Source organism: Manis javanica, chromosome 7 (assembly GCF_040802235.1).
Source record: "Manis javanica isolate MJ-LG chromosome 7, MJ_LKY, whole genome shotgun sequence".
Taxonomy (NCBI): Eukaryota; Metazoa; Chordata; class Mammalia; order Pholidota; family Manidae; genus Manis; species Manis javanica.
Window position 1 is genome coordinate 5,133,978 of NC_133162.1, and position 17,708 is coordinate 5,151,685.

The 17,708-nt window shown below is 50.5% G+C and overlaps 1 protein-coding gene across 2 annotated transcripts in view; it reads right to left on the reverse strand.

Annotated features, from left to right (window-relative positions):
* DOCK1 (dedicator of cytokinesis 1) overlaps positions 1–17,708 on the reverse strand; it is a 466,830-nt gene that overhangs the window by 369,586 nt on the left and 79,536 nt on the right. The window contains exons 12-18 of one of the 2 annotated variants that reach the window (XM_073240131.1): positions 17,452–17,531; positions 13,241–13,366; positions 9,082–9,206; positions 7,829–7,927; positions 6,787–6,859; positions 1,711–1,814; positions 1,213–1,396 (exon numbers count right to left, since the gene is read on the reverse strand). In XM_073240131.1, coding sequence (XP_073096232.1) covers positions 1,213–1,396; positions 1,711–1,814; positions 6,787–6,859; positions 7,829–7,927; positions 9,082–9,206; positions 13,241–13,366; positions 17,452–17,531 — 791 coding nt within the window. Of the gene's footprint in view, positions 1–1,212; positions 1,397–1,710; positions 1,815–6,786; positions 6,860–7,828; positions 7,928–9,081; positions 9,207–13,240; positions 13,367–17,451; positions 17,595–17,708 lie in introns of both variants that reach the window. The other variant, XM_073240130.1, reaches the window with a different exon arrangement.

Genomic DNA, 17,708 nt, shown 5'->3' on the forward strand with positions numbered 1-17,708 from the left:
GCCAACTGTGATGGCGAAGGTATCATTTAAGAGATGTATCCAAATGGCCTCCAAGCATGTGACATGTTCCTCTGTGCCCTTTGCACACGAGACCAGTGAGGATAAAGCATAGTTTGTGTGGCTTGTGTAACAGAGCAGAGAGACAGCAGATGCACCAGGTTTGAGAAGGACCTGCACCAGCAAACAGCCGGCATGCTTTCTGCCAATGCAGGGGCGCTCCTGTGCTCTGTCCTATTTATCCCTTTGGATGGCTGTCCCTCAGACAGACCTGAGACTACTGCCAAGACTTACGGGCAACCCCCAGGGACTCAACTCATGAGAACAACAGACATTAATTTTCAGGACCCATACTGGGTGGCTAAGTGGAAAAAATTGAGTTTTCAAGCTGAGTTTCAAGAGAGCATAAAGTCACTCTGCACCACTGTGATACGGTCACCGTGGAGGACGCAATTATTTGAATGTACGACTTGTGCAGAGGAGCCTCTACCTCGTGCACACAGTGTGCTCTGACTAAAAAGCACTCGGGTCAGAGAGCCGTGCTGCTGGGGAGGCCGCTAGTGGGGACAGCGACAAGGAGCAGCCTGGATGGCCCAGCACAGGGCCGCCAGGCACCCTAATGCTGCAGTAAGGCTGGGCTTTGGTGTCCGGAGTCAGCAAGGGGTGCCTTATCTCACTGCTGGGGCACCTAGACATAGCACCAAAACCAACTTTTAGAAATAAAGATAACTGCTAATTATCTCAGTGAGTAACTGGGAGAGGAGAAGACTCAGAGGGTGTACCTCACATCCTGCGCCCCGGACACTCCCAGAGCCCACGGAGAGGCAGCAGCATCGCACGTGCCCAGAGGAGGAACATGAGGTCCAGACAGGCCAGAGGCTCTTGTCCAAGGTCAGTCCCAGGGTGAGCACTGGGCTAGGGCTCGCCTGGGTCTCCGGTCTGACTCTAATCCTTTGCACTTTCCCTATGTCATGCTACCTTCCTCTGGACCAATGGCTTTTTAAAAAGTAAATCCATTGCTCAAAACTGGAGCGTGAATTTTAAAGGATGAGGGATGCCACCCACTCTTTCCTGGTCCCCCAGGGCCAGGACCGGAGGCTGCAGGAAGGGCTCTCGTGCACCTGTTGTAGCGGCCTCCTCTACTCAGCAGGGAGCAGGGGAAAGGACAGACTTCTGAAAGAAAAGCCCCTGGGGTGAGCACGTCCCCAAACTCACCGTTCTGGGTAAGCTTGGTGGAACACACGAGAGTGGAGATCTGGAAGGAATCTTTGCTGATGGTGCAGCTCCCGAGACTCTGCATGCTCTTCCCCATCGCCAGGTGCCCCTTTTCCTCTAACTCTGCTTTCGTGGACGGCAGGCTCAGGTACGTCCCGGCATCTTCCAGCTTCCTCGCTTCGGCCTGGGGGTTTAATCACGCAACAGGTCGAACATTATTCACAGCCAGGGACACACAACTTTTTCCTATCCCTTATCATCCTTAATCCTTTCAACTATCCCAGTATTTGTTCTTTATCATTTCCTAGGCTATTTTAATGATTTCCCTTATTCCTGTAGGTTAATTGGTGCTAACGGAACATTTCTTACACAGTATCTAAAGTGTTACTGTGTATCATCATCTCTCTGTAGAACAGCAAATGGACGGCTCACCAGCTGTCCATCTGCATAACTAAATTGCTAGACAGCAGCCTTCCCACCAGCAAAATGCACACACACCTTATAGACGATCAGATCGTGCTCTCCGTCCCTCAAAGTGGTCCCGTCATATCTCATCAGTTTTACAAATGCTAGTGCAAATATCTTCTCAGATTTATCCTTGGCTGCAACAGAAACCAATGATCGTCTTTAATGTCCGTCGTAACAAAATAACATCATGAAGTGCTACAAGAGCTGCCATTACGAAAAAAATCACAACTGTGGTGACTGATGTTAAAATACATGTAAATAAATGGAGAAACGGGCGATGTTCACCATTAGCAAGAGTCTTCTCATAAGGAATCAGCTGTGTTCCCATTAATCTGTAAATTCAAAGGGATTTCAATTAAATCTCATGGAAGGGTTTCCTCATGGAACTTACAAACTGATTCTAAACCAAGGAGAAGCAGGACGATTTGAAGAACATGGAGGAACACCTGAAATCCTAGAAGCCAAGAGTAACCGCAGAGCGGCCGTAGTGAAGACGGTGTGGTTTGACGCAGGGACCCACAGACCCGTGAGGACCAGCAGGCCCTGAACACAGGCAGGCTCAGGACACTGGCCATCAATATGCAAAACAAAACAGACAGACTCCCACCTCCTACATCACTAGTATCAACTACAGGGGGACTACAGACCTGACCATGACCTCTGGCAAGGTACCCGCTCCCCTCAGCCATCTGCACGTGAGACACGGTGCCTCACTTCACTCCTGCTTCTGCTGAAGGGTCACCTGCTCCGGGAGGCCAGCCTGTCTGAAACAGTGAATCAGTGACCTGGTCACACGCTTTCCCTCCCGACTCCCTTTTCCTCACGATTGCTATGGACTGTACTGTGCCCCCAGCATTCTTGCTGAAGCCCGCACCCCCAGGAGACTGTTTTGGGGATAAAACCCAAAAGGCAGGGCTTAGTTAAATGAGCTCATCCAGGTGGAGCCCTGAGCCCCACAGAACCGGGGCCCTTGCAAGAGGGGACACCAGAGCTGCCCCCCCTCCGGAAGCGTTCACAGCAGGAAGGCAACCGTCGGCAACACGCAGGAGGCCTTCCCCAGAACTGCCGTGCTGGCGCCCTGACCTTAGGCTTCCAGGCTCCAGAACTGTGGAAAAAACTGTGCTATTTCAGTGCCCAGTCTGTGGTATTTCATTACAGCAGCCCGAGCCGACTCTGACACAGTCCTGGTCACTACCAGGCCACCAGATGCGTCAGCGTGTGTGTGTAAGCACGTTGTTGTTTACTGTTACTTCCATTCACTGCACTTTGACATGCAAGAGACATTGTGTGTTTTGTCATCGCAATTTTCCCAGCGCATGAAATAGTGGCTGCCACACAGGAGGAATTCAGTAAGTATTTATTCCAGCTGGGGAGACGACAATAAACAAGTTCGGTAGATGACAAAGCAACAGAACTTGGTGACCTGTTATAGACTGGCGGTGGGAACAGGGCTGACCCAGCCGGATGCTGGAAACGGCCTCTCTGAGAAGATGCATGGCACACAAGCTTAGGTGTAAACCTTCCAGAAAAAGTGATGGCCAAACACAGAGGCATGGATGCAGGGATGGGCATGGCCCGTTTGGGGACAGGAAGCCAGTGTAGCTGGTGTGCAGCAAGCAGCAAGGGCCCCGGGTCGGGTAAAGAGGGATCTGGGGTCTGAACAGAACAAACAGACTCACCATGAATCCCTCAAGAGGCATCTGAGTGTGGCAGGGAAACACCGAGTCCCAGAGCTAGAAAGCATCTTTAGAACTGCATATCCCAGACTCTCTTCTTAGGTGGAAGGGCAGAGGTCTAACAGGGAAGGAGCACACAGCCACCCTCCTTGAGTCAGAGGCTCAAAATACTTCCACGAAGGCACGGTGCATGAGGAATGTGTCTCGGTAACCTTCACAGTGCCGGTGTCCATCAGTCTCTGGCACACAGTAGGTGTTCAATCAAAGACAGCTGACTAAAAGGATGAAAACTAACCAACCAAAAACAATGGGAGGGATGAAGTAAAAGATTAAGAGCCCTAGGAACTGATAAATATGCACAAGGGTACTAGACATAAAATAGTTCAATGTTCAGGTGAGAAAGAACAGATGCTTCTAAGTTTGGGCTGACGTGAAAAAAAACAGAGATTTGCCTCTGTGAAAGCAGTCGTGGCTCCAAAGGACACGGGAGCGTACCTGCCAGCAGACGGCTACCCTGATCCTACTATTAAGTAGCACAAAATAAAACTGTGCCTTTTATTAACATTCTACAGCTTCACCTCAAAGGGATGAACTGCATTTCATGCTCATTAGCGCCATGACGAGGCAGACAAGACACAAAACGTCAGGGGCCACACGACGCAAGGCTGCCCACCCAACCAGGCCCCTACAAACAGGGGAGGCTCAGCTCCTGGAGGCTGGACTCGGGAGCATACATCTTCTCTCATCATGTGAAACACAAGCTGATGCACCTAGAATTGCTAACAAGTTGCAGGAGTGTGTTAGGCACATCGGCATTCAACTTTGCGACCAAGGACAGATCCCAGCATGAGAAACCCCATCACCGGTTCCCTGAGCTCACCCACCCTTTACGGGTAAGCAGCTTGGACCTCACTCGGGGGACGTGCAGTGTTACAACGTGGCCTCAGTTCTTTCTGCTTCTGACCCAGAGAGTCTGCAGACAGGGCCATATGGAGAGGCCCCCGTGGCCACTTGCCATTCCAGCGGCGGGCAGCCCAGGATTTCATCAGCATCACATTTTCAGTGCTCAACACGTTTCCAAAACCCCACAAGCTGTGGCCAGGGAGACTTCATTAATTATGCAAATGTGTCGTGGTATGTTGGGTGATAGCATCTTGTCTGTAATGAGTACTTAAAACTGACAAGAAAAACAAGGATTTGAAAATTAAAATGCTACCAAAGATATCCCTCTGCCCTAGTGTAATTTATTAATTAGAGAGAATGAGATTGCAGTGAACGGAGAGCTTGCTTTAGAGACGAGTCCTCTGTGGATTCTAGACTTTGTCCTTGCCCTCCGGCAGGGTGCCCCGCCATCTCCCCAGCACCCCACTTGGCAGAGCTCCGGCCTACTCCCAGGCCCTGCCATTTCACCAACCTAGGACACCAAGCACCATGCCGCTGCCACGGTGCCCCCTTCACACACGCCCCTAATCCATGCGATGCTCCCAGGCTGCCACTCTCTACTTGGTCCTTGCAAGCGGACCTCATACCTCAATTCAAACCTAAGCTCTGCAAGAAGAGCCCCCTCTCCGTGAGCGGTGTACCCAGCAGGTGCTAAATAAAGACCAGAGGACAGAACTGGCCTTGCTACACGCCAGAGGCGTGGGAGTACGACACTCAGACCCAAGGAATGGGGTTTGGACCAGAGCTCTTCTACTCACTAATCAGGTGACTCTGGTCTACTCTGGTGGGTCTCTGGGCCTCAGTGTCCCCATGTGTAATATAGAAAGTGATGACATACTGATACCACACGGGGTGTTGTGAGAACTAATTAAAATAATACCCTAAAAATACTTGTGCCAGGAGCACAGTACGAGTGTACAGAATGGGTTAGTTAATGTTTATTAAGTTGTTCTTATCCACAAGTTTCTGCATCAACACAGCCATGCACAGTCAGCAAGACCTGGCCCGCCTGGTGGCCTGTGTTCTGCCCTAAGGCGAGTGTGCAATGCACGCTGCTTCCCAAGCTGCCCTCCTTTATGAACCAGCGTCTCCTATTCTACTTGAACCCTGACCCCTTTTAGCTATATCCTAGCTCTACTTAAACCCTGGGACAGGTCAAGGGGCGAAATGGCTCTGTGTCCTCCCGCCCCCTCTACCTCACACACCCACCGGACCCCGTGCTGGTCTTCACCCCTTGTTCAACCACCTCCCTAGCCTCATCCCACCGCGTGTACATCCTGGGGCTGATATCCACGCTCTCCGCACGCCAGCCCTGCAGACCTCCCGTGCCACGCCTGCCCACACCTCTGAGCACCAGTGCGGCCCAGGCTCCTCGCTGGCCCAGAAAGGGGTGCACAGCCCCCAACCTCAAGCCTCTGCTCCCATGTTCACTCTCCCAGGCTGCTCTCCTTCACCCCCACCTCTGCAGACCCCACACCTCAGGAAGGGGGGGGGGGGGGCGGTCCAGGCGAGACACGCCTACAGACACAGTAAGAAGGATGAACACATTGCCATCCTCTACAGGGTCCCTACTCTATGCCAGTCATCACACTGAAGGGGGTCAGCAGCCTCCGTCTTGCTTGGTCATCAAGACCCGGCTTCTCATGCCCAGGCGGAAGCACCCGTGATGACATGGCACCCAGAGCCCAGGCAGAGAACCCCGACCCGAGAGGCCCTTGCCCCCACAGGGTCAGTGGTGACAGACACAGCCTCCAGGGCCACCCTTCCCTTCAAAGCCACAGCTTACACAACTGTAGCCAATTCTCAGTCATGTATTTTCCCAAATCTTAGCCCACTGCCAAGTGGGTACAGACTACCAAAGGTGCATCTCCCTTTTGTGATATCTTATTTGGTTTCTAGCACAGAGCCAAATCCCTAGTAGACAACTAATTCAGCAAACATGGTAAGACAAACTTCAGTCACTGAGGACAGATTCCTTGGGAAGGCAAGTGATTCCAACACCTGTTTTTCCTCCCAAGCTCAATGCTGTACCAACATCTCCGAGAAGAAAAGCTCTGTCTGACTCCAGACACCAGGGGCCACCCAGAAAGAAAAAAAGGGTCTCGAGGTCTTCAATGCCAACATAAAAAGCATTAAGAGCCAATTTTTTTTTGGAATCTACATGCTGTACCTCAGTGACTTTTCCGACAGATGGAATGGCATTACAAGTCAAAACGGAGACCCAAAGGATGGACAGCAAGTCGCAACAGGGAAAGGGGAGAAGGAAAATGTAGGTCTCCTGTGCCTGGTTCAATGAGAAGTCGACGACATTTCCCAGGAACAGGTTAGTGTGGGAAATAAGCTGAAGCATCAAGATCTCAAAGTGTTACGATAACCAAGTTCTAGAACATTCTAGAACATTCTAGAACAACAGAACAAGAGCAGCTTATTGAAATTTTCCCCTAGTTGTCCCTTGAAAACAACATGGGATAAGAAAGTGATTACTCACAGTCCTGTGATGATCTGTGACGGAAGGTAAACCGAAGGTGACTGCGGTTAACATCCTCAATGGGAATGGCCACCTGCAGAATTGAAAAAGGAATTCTAAGCACCTCTTCCAACATCTTCTCACATGAACGGCTTTACTCAGCTGTAGGTGTCCTATACAACTGTACACATTTCCACAAGGCAGGGGAGAAAAGACTGCATACCTAATCCCTTACCTGATTTTCCCCAAGCCCCAAAAAATGCCTTTTGAAAACATAAACAAGATCACATTCTAAAGGACACCAAGCAGGCTCTGTGAGACAGTTGAAGTTTTCTTAAACATTCTGATCCTCACTGTTAAAATTCCATTTTTTAAAGTTGCTGTTTTCATTTTTAGCCCTTCTCAGAGGTATCAATATTCCCTGGGCTGCTGCAGGGACCTGCCCCAGCTGCAGGGAAGACAGCTTTTTTGTTGTGACTTACAGAAAAAGAAAAAAGACCTAATACATGCTGCCTTTAAGCAAAGATTGTCCCTAATCCTCACATCTAACATCTGTACTCTGGAGCCAACCCTGGCCTCGTTTTCAAGTATTAGAATCCTTGGCATTTAGGCTGGTGTTTACCACAGTGGGCTACAGCGGTGATGTCAGCACGCCGCTCTGAGATGCAGAGTCAGTGCCACGGAAATGGGGTCCGTCTCGCCAGCAACAGCCCCCATATACTGTCATCTCTCTTTCTTTCCACTTGGTGTACAGATAGCAGGCCACACGTAAAACAGATCCAAGAACAGAACGATAACCACTGTCTTTAAAGGACTCTGTCATTTGTCTCCATGAACGTCCTATTTTTATGTCCAAACGGAGCTGAGAGTAAATGTATTCCAAGAAATGCCAGCATGGTTCCTTAGCAACCTTGAACGGCTCTGCTGGGAGAGCTCCTGTGCCTGTACAGGGTACCCACCAGCAAGCAGACCCTGAGTTGGGTGGGAGGTGGGGACCTCCTTGGGATACAAATGAGCATTTCCTAATCAACCCCATGGGATAAAATGGCTACGTAAATGATACCTTAACGGTCTCAAACCAGCGTGGCTGTTTTACTTGGTAGTAAATCACGGACTTGTACTCTGAAATCGCTTCATCACCAGCACCCGGGAAAATCACGTGCTTTAAAAGAAGGCATAAAGAGTTCACGTCAGAGCTCACGGAGCTTGACACTGTACCCATCTCCTCACCTCCCACCGCCGGGAAACGGGCCCGTAGGCGAAGGCAGGGCGCTCCACGAATGCCAACAGAGGCCAGCACAGATGAGCACGCTCCCAGCAGTGGGAGGACAGATCCATCCGGAGCCGGCAGCTGGCATAATAACCTTGCTGTTGGACTCGTGAGATCTTGATGGTATTGAGGCAGGGGTGCTACGGCCCTCCATCCTTCACACCCTCACCCCCAGTAACTATAACATCAGGACGTGCAAAAAGCTGCTGCTTCACTCGGTAGGTCCAGGACAAAGGGTTACAGACCAGCAACGGAGGTGGCCACACGCCTTCAGTTCCTCCAGCCATAAACACTGACCTCTCAACTCCAGTGGAGCTGATACTGGGAAAGCCCAAGTGCCAAGGACAGCATGGCCCAGCAGTGACACCAGACGTGGGCCACCCCGAAAGGACACCACCCACCTCCTGGCACAGCTGAGCCTCATGTACCCACACAGGTATTGCTCTCAGCCACATGGGCCCAGGGAAGCCCAGCCTTCCAACCACGGACCAGAGAGGCAGCTGTCAGAGACACCTGCTCTGGATTGGCCACCGGTTATCAGAGGAGGCCACTGCCTCTGGGCACTTCCCAAGACACAACCCGTCCTGCAGGCTGCCGTGACCATGCAGGATGAGGTCTTGGTAACCACCACCCAGGAGAGCATGAGAGGAGATGCCCAGATTCAAACCCCAGATCCACCTGTCACCTGACCCTGAGCAAGTGTCCTCATCTCCCACACGGTGATCATACGGTATCTGAACTGGTAGTGTAATTGCTAGACCTTTGAGCCTCAGGTGCATGCCAGCAGGTGAGAAGCCGTAACAGGGTTGGGTAAAGAAGGTGGTCGGGACCACAGGGATCTCCTGACGCAGGCTGGCTGCCCAGACCCAGCAGACACAAGCCCTCTAAGGCAAACTGGAGAACGGAAAAAAAGGGTAAACACCCAGCCCTAGAAACAGGTCCACACAGCCCCACACGTGTCCTTCGGCATTTTGTCGCAGAGCCAAGGTAAACACTCAGAAAGTAAAGCTTAACCACCACAGGTTCAACTTTGCAATGATAAATACCTCCAGTCGTTTTCCATCTTCGTCATACACCGACACTGTGACCTCAACATTCTTCGCTGTGGTTTTGCTTCCTTTATCAAAATCTCCTTGAACTAATGTTACATAGATATCATTTCGAACATCACCTGGGGAGGGGGGGAAATTATACCTGTAAAACTAATCCACTATTCACAGCATTAACCATGAATTCTACAAAACCGTCTAATCCACACTCTTCCATAGCAGTGTATTACAAATATTGTATTAGATGATTATGAAATATTTTGCACAAAATAACATCAGCATTTAAAGACACGACAAAAGCAGTTTTCAGCAGCAGCCTCAGACTTGTGAGGAAGAGGACAATTTTTCAAGGCCCTTCATTATCGGCTTGGTCCCTCTCCTCTGTGGGCAGCCCGAGCCCGGAGCGGCTGGAACGCTATCGATGGGTTTTCAATGACGCATCCCCCCTCTAGTGTCCACAGCCTACTGAGGCTCCTGTCTCCATCCCTTGTTGGATGCTGGCTGTGGGCATATGTGTCTGGGCAGACAAAGAGTATCACAACACCAACTGGCACACTGAGATGACAACTGGCAATGTTGACCTCCTCTGCGTTCTTCTAAGGAGCTGAATGAAAAAGAAAACTGGTTAAGAATTAGAACCACAAGCCAATGTCCTGAGTTGATGCCTGGGATCAGACGCGGGATGGGTCAAGAGAGAAGCTTTCTGCACGGATCTTCTCTCCCCTTGCCAAGCAGCTATGCCGGTTCCTGAATGGGGACCCCAGGGAGCAAGACAACAAGGCAGACCTCTGCATTTTGAAGTGAGGTGAGCCTGCATTTGTGCAAAAAAAAAAAATCAAACCTGAAAACAAAAAGCCCCCCACCAACAACAGATGAGCTCAGCACATTTCTTCCCACTGAGAAGAGAAGGGCCCTCTGGTAACAGCCCGACGGGAAAACCTCGCCAGCTTCATGAGCAACGTGCCGCCCGCAGAGCGAGCACCACCACGCAGAGCTGCTCCTCGGCCACCCGTGCATGACCCACCTGCCCACCCAGGGGCTCCAAGGAGCATCTCTGTCAAGAGCAGGTGGCCCGTTCTGGGCAAAGAACAAGGATCCCTTAAGGAAAAAGCCCCCTTGCTTTACTGTTTTTTTCTTTTGCCTTTTTTACTGCTCTACTTTGGCTTTTCATGTACCCAACTAGTAAATTACACTTTCATTTAAAAGTCATTATTACAATAATCCCAGTGGGCTGCTACCACAGCCAAAGGAGCTGCTGCAGGAAGACATATGACTACACCAGTGACACAGACCATGGCACAAGTGAGGGATGATGGAGTTCAAGGAGCTCCGGCTGGAGCTCCGGCTGGAGGCCGGGCTGCCAGTCCAGGACCTGCCACTAATTAGCTGTGTGACCTCGGACATGTCACTTAACCTCTCTGGCCACCCACCACTGAATAGCCTCATCGATAAGGCAAAGCAGTCTCATGACCTCTCAGCCTGGAAATTTTATCAAAGCACAAAAGCCATAATCAAAAAGGGCTACAAGAAATTCAGAAAGGCCTCATCAGCCAGAGAACCCCCATTTGTGTGCTGGGGGCAGGGAGGCAGTGAACCTCAGGGTCTCACTCTCCTGCTGGCCTAGGGATCCATCCTCTAGAGCAGGCCCAGAAAGGGGAGCCTGTTTATAACAGGTAACCCCACAGATGGGCACTCACAAGAGGCCCTTGGCAAATGCCTGCCGGACTACAGGGTGCACACTGGGAGGAAGGAACTGCAAGCAGGCATGGGTGGATTCAAAGAGAACCTTCCCTTCACTTCCTCCAAGCCTCCAGCCACCTTCCCAGCTCAGGGCAAAACTCCTTTCCCACCAAGATCCTTCAGAAGAACCCTGGGATTTCCAGGAAGTCATGGGAACACAGAAGGGCCAGTGACCAGGGTGATCAGAGGCTGTTCCACTGTGTGGTGGAGATGCACGTCGCTGTAAGTCACACCTGACAAGATGGAATGACGTACACGTTCTACTGGGCTAAAAGCCAGGGGTCTGAGTGAAAACCCCCACACTGTCTCTCCCCCGAGGGTAAGGAGCGATCCCACACAGCCTGTCAGTGATTCTAAGGGAACACGGGTGACTCACTCTAGCTGGAATCCCTCACCCCGAGAACCCCTACTCCCAGCTTATTACACAGAACTTGCCACAACAATGGTCAGCTGTATAGTTTCCCCGGGAATCTATTATGAGATGAACATAGAGGTTTGGACTTAACTTTTTAAGTCTGTCAGTTACAAAGGAAAACACAACCAGTGTGAACTTCAAGTTCTCTGGGTCTCCCTTCAAACATGAGGATACCCTAAGGCCACCTGACCTAAAGGCATGTTGAGTATGTCATGATATCATCCTTATCTGCAAATTTGCATCTAAATTCCAAATGCAAACAATACATCCACAAAGAAGTCCAAAGTCATTTGCTGCAGAGACTTGACTCATACAAGCTGTAATGTTCCATAGTTTTGTAACTCTGAATGTCATGCTTTCTTCCTGTGGAGGCAGGTGAGCCATGATCAGTCTAACCAATTTAAGTGTCTTTCATATCTATCTCCCAGGAGAGTTATACAATGACCCAGAGTAGCTCTAAGAGAGTAGAAAGAACATGTCTCTAATGACCCTAAAATGAACAAAGCGGTAACTCTGAGGGCACACACACTGAGTAGATACCTCTCCCTCCACGTATGCAGTAGGCCTATAAAAGGAGGCCACAGGGAATCTTCAACTGTGAGGTGTTTGGCCCCATTTCCACTCTCATTAGCCATTTGACTTAAGGCTGTGGCTTAATCTTGATGGAAATTAATTCAACACCAATCTGTAGCCTTCTAAGATCCTTAGGTGGATCAAGCCAGATTATTAATGTCAGCATTATTTGCAAATCAGAAAGAATCCCATGGATACAAAGGATAAATATTAATATGCTTCCCAAGATCTTGTGAGGATAATAATATGAATGTTATTTGCGAGCTAAAAAGTATTATGTAAATATAAGAGATTAATCGTAACATGGAATTCTGTTATTGGTTTAATAAGCTTCAAATCCATTATTGGGCCTGAGCAACACTAGTGTGATAATTAATATGAACTCAGCAGGTATCAGGTGTAAATATTCACTTTCTGCTCCTCCTTCCTTCTTTTGATCGTATATCTGTCCAGACATCTGCACGGTGTCCATGTCTCTCTCATGCAACCCTTGCATTCTGAAGGAGCTGACTCCGCCCAGAGGTCCAGGTGGCCAATGTTCCCATTCCACCACCCACCATCACTGTCCAGGGCCCAGGGGGACTGAGCAGTCCAGGCACAATGACCTCACTTGGAAACGCTGGGTCACAAGCCTGCCGTCTTCTTCAGGTCATTGAGATTTGGGAAGAAGATGGGAGCCGGCAGGGCCTGTTACAGAGGATGAGGTCAGTATGCAAAGGAGACGTGTCAGCAGAGAGAGCTGCAGGGCACCAGAGCCGGTGTGGGCCAGGCGGACCAGGAAGTGTGCTCCGACTCTGCTCCTCAGCTGGGTGAGCCGATAAATATCCTCACAGTTCAACCCTTTCGACTGGCCTCGTGTTTTCTGTAATTTACATGCTAAAGCCTCCTAACTCCAACCAGCCCTATAGGCAGGGATTCTTATTATTCTCATTCTTCAGATGAGGAAACCACAGCTAAGAGTAAATCTTGGTAAGTTGACCAAGGCAACTGAGCCAGGGAGGAGCAGAGGTTAAGACACAAAGCCAGGCACCACCACAGGCCAGGTCCTGCGCTCTCAGTTCTAGAGCCAAAGGTCCGAGGCTGTGGACCACTGTGGTCCCATAACCTACCCAGAGGGCCTCTTCTCAAAGCCTGGAACATAAGAAGGTCAGTTTTTTCAGGTCAGTTTTTTCCTAAACTGTGCCTCCTTCACTTTGAACACGTTCTGGTTGATTCAAATACTTGTTACAGGTTCACGACATCCCTCTGCAGGAATGAACCAGAACCACACTGGGCCTACACATCACCTACCACATGCTCAGCCCTCTGGCTTGCCAGAGCTCCTACGCGTCACTGCCCACACGCCACTCTTTGTGACCAGTTACATGAACCCCAAATGCTGGCTACATCCACACCACACTCACAAGTGCTACAGGAATCAGTTCTTACCAGGCATGATTATCTCCGGAAACCCCGTTTTCCGAGCCACAGCTGTGGTCCTGTCCACTAAATGAGGAAACTCTTTTCTAATTTGATGGATATCTCCAGGAAGCAATTTCAATGTTACCCACAAACCTAGAAAAACAATGGATGCAGGAGTCACATTTTATCTCGTACATTTTAAAAAGAATTCATGAAACCAATGCAATGAGTGAGCAACTTTAAATTCACAACTCGACATCTTAAGAAAATACGTGGATGTATGAGAAAGAGCAAGAGAGGACCCGGAAAAAGGAGCCCGGGCACAGGGGCATCACCTGCGTCTGTAGCCACGATACCCATCCTGCCCCGGAGGTGCTGACGGCAGGTGAGTGCACACTGACAGCACTCGTGTCCCACATCTGTCTGGGACCAGTGACTCAATTTTGAGTTGATATATATTTAAGATGAATCAGAAGGTAGCATTTTTCTGGGAGTGCATCAAGAAAGCTATCATTTTCCATTCTCCCAGGAAGAATGACAGCAGAGGAGGACTCAAGAGATAAATTCACAGCTCCACTAACCCAAGAAGGTTTCAAATTGCTAAGCAGCACCCACACTCTCCAGAAGGTGGGCAGCAAAGCCCTGGGCCAGGGGCCAGTGGACCAGCCCACAGGAGGGGGTGGCCGCAGCCGGGCAGCCAGAGCCCTCTGTTTCACAACGTCACAGTCACGGCAAAGGAGCAACAAATGCTTTGGCCCTCACTCGGCTCTTTCCTCCAAGGGGTAAAATGGAGACTTTCAAACCCTCTAAGCAAGATGGCGAGGGGGCCCCCCCGGAGAGGGAACGTGAACTGACCGCCTCCAGAGAGCTGAGTGAGCCGCACCCTCCCCCCTTCCCCTCCACGAAGCTGATAGAGGATCACAGTTTGTCTAAAACTCCTGAGCAGCAATCAAACAGGAGGCAATGGCAAATGGGAACAAAGCGACACTTTTCACAAAATCAAAGGCAGGAGACAGCACCTGCTTGGCTCTCTCCGCCAAGGTCAAGGACGGCGCCTTTCTCCCAGGTGGGAGGGGAGGCTGCCGCCATCAGCTGGCACACCCAGGTCTCCGTCTCTGAGACCCTGAGGGTCTGGCCTGCTGCACCCTGGCCGCTCAGCTACAGAGAACCCCATGCGCCTATCAGAGAATGAAGGTATCTGTCCTCACACTACTAGTGCGTGTGTGTGTGTGTGTGTGTGTGTGTGTGTGTGTGTGTTTTCTCTGTCTTTCCTTTTATATATTTTCCTTTTCCTTTCTATTTAAGATATAAAGCTCCAAATTATGAGGGCAGTTTCAAGGAGGAGAGAAGCATAACCAGGAAAAGGAGGTCCCTAAAAAGATGTCAGGGGGTGGCACGCACCCCAGGGCACATGCATCATTGCTCAGGCTGTGCACTGCACAGGCAACTGGGGCAGAAAGGCAGTTGGGAACCAATCCTAGCCCACACGCTGCTCACCAAGCCATGTGCCCTGGCACTGGCTGCACCTCCCTACTCACCCAGAGGACAGCCCAGCTTTCCTAATTCACACAAAAGCACAACAGGCTGGTACAACTTCAGCCCTGAAGGACTGTGAGCCGACAGACCCCTGAAGGGCCGGGCACCTGACTCCTGGCTCTGTCCTCCCAGAGAGCAAACCAAGTGAAAGGGGCCCTCACAGAACTGCAAAGGACTTGACTGCTGACGTTGACATGGTCCTGGTCCCTGCTGGGGACACCAGGATGCAGTTAAAGGTCTCTCAAATCTTAGGAGTGCGTCCCAAGACCTCCCAAAGGAATGTCTCCAGGCCCAATCTAACTCGGAGATGTTTTTCGAGGACTTGCAAGATGTGGTGAGGTAATTTATTTACAGAGGTCGAAGGTAAAGAAACCTTCGGTAACATCATTCTAAAACCCTGTCTTCCTCACAAATACCAACTTGCTCAACTATCTTGGTTCAGAAACTAGTGACTCGACACAATTCAATTTGTTAAAACACAATTTAAACAGAGAGATCAGATTTTCCTGATTACGCTGAATTTAAAACACTTTCCTCACAGAAGAAAATGAGGCCAATTTTCAAAGAAAACATGCATTTTAGGTTGAGTTTGGCTTAACCAGGATTACTAAAAAGAAAAGGAACGGCATCCATTATATCCCGAACAATAGGAGCAGATGTCTGGGGGTGTTTGAGGATTCACTGTCCACATAAAACACCCAGCGCCTCTGGGTTTAAGGTTCAGAATAATCTGGACTGACTATAAAAGCTGTTGTCACCTCCGATAAGTAAACACATTGATGTAAACAAAACAGGCTAAAGTCTGGCGATGAGCTCAGAAGACAGGCACATGCGCAGAGGAGCTGAGAAACTCACTGGTGCTTTGTGAGGACGGACGTCCTCGTCCCTCCCACCTCCCGGGCTCGTGACCGGGACTGTGTGGCATGCTCAGGGCAGGCTGGGTCACTGCTGATGGGAACTGGGGCTCAGCTGGCCAGGCCCCCTACCGTAGCAGCTGATTCTCCCAGGCTTCTCAGGGCCCCTGGAGTGCGCACACAGGGCAAAGGCCGAGCCCAGGAGAAAGGCTCCCTTCCGTGTAGAGGTGAAAGGGAGCCAGCCATGGTGCCCAAGGGCACTTCAGCTCAGGAAAGCCCCTGTGGTCCCCTTGGAAAACCAATGTTCTTGCCTCTCAGCTCTCAGGATGGACAGACCCCTCCTCCCCCTGGAGTGCATGCAACGGGGCCCCCAGCAGTGGCCCATGAGCCTCTGGTAACACAGATTCTGGCCACAATACCAGTGACAGAGCCACGCTTTGGGTCCTCTTTCCAAGTAATTTCCTGCTGGCTTGACACCAACCTCCACTTTCCTTGTGTGGCTCTGTAATAAAAATTTATCAAAACTGTGGTGACTCTGCAAGAGAAGTTAAGACCCACTGGGAGCCAGGGGCCCGGTGCTCCTCGCCCGGGAGAGGCTCCAGTCGGAAAGGCTTTAATTGGATCTCCCTGTGGTTTTCAATTAAAGTGCAAATTGGAGGCCAGTTAATTTATGAGAAGATCGGTCCTGGGTCAGCTTAAACTGCTCCGTTATATAGAGGCCACATTTCATTAATGCTTTGATCTGGGATTTTTGTTTTGCTTTCGTTTGCCAGGGAGGGGGGGTAGTTCACACCAAAGGAAACCAAACGTCCCTCGTTCCTCCAGAACATTCTCCAGACTCAATTCACACTTCCCTTTAGAACAATGGGAAAACAAATCATAATCATTCTTTCTTAAAAGTTTAGTGACATACGGTAACGAGGCAATGAACTGAGTCTATGGTAAGGCTGCATCCAATCAAGGGCGGAGAAGTGATTTTCCCACGGGTGCTAAAAGCAGCCTAGGTAGGAGAAACTCTGAAGGTGACTCCCCTCGAGCTGGACGTGGAGCCTCCGTAAGCAGTTGTTTCCTGGCACCCCTCCTGGCCGCCCGAGGGCCAGCTGTCACCAGCCCAAGGTGATTGATTCATTGCCTCTCCCAGCAGAAGGTCGGCTGCTGGGAAACTTGTCAGCATGGGATTAAACACGATGAGGGCAAAACGGGCAGAGTCAGGGAGGAGAAATCTCTTCGATTACAGAACTGGAGAGAATTCATCTGCAAAAGGAAACCACTTTCTCAGGGGGACGAGGAGGGGAACCTTAGAGGACAACACGCAGTGATTAGCACGTGGTACAGACAAAGAAAAACAGAGAGAGGAGCTCAGGCAGAGGCGGGTCATGTTGAATGCCTCCGTGTTTCCCCCAACAGCAGGGGGCGCAGCGCCGGTGGGCAGGTACTGTGTTCTCGGGGGACGTCATCCAGGCGTCTTTACAAGCGGTTAGGATGAGAGCGGACGACTTAGAGTCTCAGGACGGCAAATCAACGCGCTGGTTCCAGGCTCATCAGCGGTGGCTCTTGCTAAGCATCTACTTGTATCCCACTCAGCCTTCCCGGCCCATCCAGGAGGGTGGCTCACAGCAACACTTAACAGAGGTGATGCGCAAGGAAACCCCCATATGCTGTGCACCGGAGCCAAGTACGCACCACTTGTCCCCACTGCCATCATCACCACCACCACCCCCCCGATCGTCCTCCTCATCCCGTCACCATCATCATCATGACATCATCAAAATGAAATGCAGACCACATGGCATCGTCCCAAGTTCATGTAAGTGGACATGTATAGAAACAAAGCAATAGAATACATACCCTGGCCCTTGTGGTTGACTTCTTTGGCAGCAATGACTTTGTTTATAACAGTCTGAAGGAAGTCATTCTCCCCTGCCACCCTGGGTGAAAAACGGGATGACATGTTCAGCGGCTTGTGTCGAATGGCGTCATCCAACGCGAGCCTGGAGGGCATGGGACGACCAAGACCACAGGAGACAAAGGGGCACAGAGACCCAGAGGTCACGATAACAAGGGAACACAAGACAGCATCGTCACCAAATGCGAGAGAGTCATCA